This window comes from Phaethon lepturus, unplaced genomic scaffold (assembly GCF_000687285.1).
Source record: "Phaethon lepturus isolate BGI_N335 unplaced genomic scaffold, ASM68728v1 scaffold39741, whole genome shotgun sequence".
Lineage (NCBI taxonomy): Eukaryota > Metazoa > Chordata > Aves > Phaethontiformes > Phaethontidae > Phaethon > Phaethon lepturus.
Window position 1 is genome coordinate 872 of NW_010517677.1, and position 1,498 is coordinate 2,369.

The 1,498-nt window shown below is 54.9% G+C and overlaps 1 protein-coding gene across 1 annotated transcript; it reads left to right on the top strand.

Annotated features, from left to right (window-relative positions):
• Positions 1–251: 251 nt before the first annotated feature.
• DBX1 (developing brain homeobox 1) lies at positions 252–1,224 on the top strand (the record flags this gene model as incomplete). Its single annotated transcript, XM_010296473.1, has 2 exons — positions 252–454; positions 847–1,224. Coding segments are annotated over 2 exons (581 nt in total), but the record flags the coding sequence as incomplete, so codon positions are not given.
• Between the last annotated feature and the right edge of the window lie 274 nt (positions 1,225–1,498).

Below are 1,498 nucleotides of genomic sequence, written 5' to 3' on the forward strand. Positions count from 1 at the left end.
GTACGCCTCGCTTTGCCTTTTCAGGCCAGAGACCTTTGAGTTTCCCAACAAAACCGGCCACTATTGATCCATTTTACACGTTTGAGTTGATAGATCTAATCCCAGGGATCACTGGCTGAAAGGGGGGCACTCGGTTAAGCCTAAAGTTCCTTTTCACGGCACCAGGTTGATGGGTGCCCACCCGAAGGGCAGGGAGGGGGTGGCTGTGAGGGGTCGGTCCCGCTCCCCTCAGCTCTGTGTCCCCCCCACAGCCACCTCCGCCGTGGTCCCCATCCCCGGCACCTTCTCCTGGCCGCTGGCTGCCCGCGGCAAGCCCCGCCGCGGCATGCTGCGTCGCGCCGTCTTCTCCGACGTGCAGCGCAAGGCACTGGAGAAGATGTTCCAGAAGCAGAAGTACATCAGCAAACCTGACAGGAAGAAGTTGGCGGCCAAGCTGGGCCTCAAGGACTCACAGGTGAGAAGAGGCACGGGGTGGGGAGGACAGAGGGGGTGAGAAGAGCTGGGCCCCACACTCCTGAGGGCAGCTTGAGGGCAGGGGAGGAAAAGGAGACAGGAACAGGGAGAACTGCCGACAACCAGGAGAAAGCCCAAAGCAAGTTACAGAGCCATGAGTGTCAGAGCCAAGAGAGCGGCACGATTCCCAGCTGGGTGAGTAGGACAGGACAGACTATGGCAATAATGCCCCTCAACCCCTCTCCTAGGGGTGAGACCCCAAAGGACAGGTTCTGTGGTTCCTGTTAGCTTCGGTATGGGCACGAGCAGGGTTTTGAGGGTGCAACCAAGAGGCCTTTCCTGGTCCCTGTTTTACCGAATCATTTCATTTTGGTGTTGCTTCGCCCCCGCCAGGTGAAGATCTGGTTCCAGAACAGGAGGATGAAGTGGAGGAACTCCAAAGAAAGAGAGCTCCTCTCCTCTGGTGGCTGCAGAGAACAGACTCTACCCACCAAGTTCAACCCTCACCCAGACCTCAGTGATGTAGGCAAGAAATGCTCAGGAGAGGAGGAGGAGGAAGAGGAAGTTCCTCCCGTGTGCCCGCCCAGCCCCCAGCATCCTTTGACCTACCACCAGTCCCCAGAACATCTACACTTGAGGGATAGACTGGACTCCCAGATGTCTCCTTCTCCGTCCCATTCTAGCAGCCCCAGCAAACCTTCAGACTTCTCAGACTCAGAGGAAGATGATGATGAAGGGGAAGAGGAAGAGGAGGAGATAACAGTCTCTTAGATCACCCTGCCTGCCCCTACCATCACATGGGGACATTGCAAAGATGTAAATAAGACAGAGTGCTATAAATTGAAGAGGTGATGTCCCACCCAAATGTCCACATACTTCTCCAGAGCAGGTTCTTTATCACATAGCCACAAGATTTTCCACTTATAGGTATTCCTTATTTCCCCGCCCCCCACGTGGAGATTCTCGTATTCACAGCATCTGCTAACCTTTCCATAAATCCCTCTGCTTAACAACCAACATTTGCTCCATTAGCTACCTTCACCTG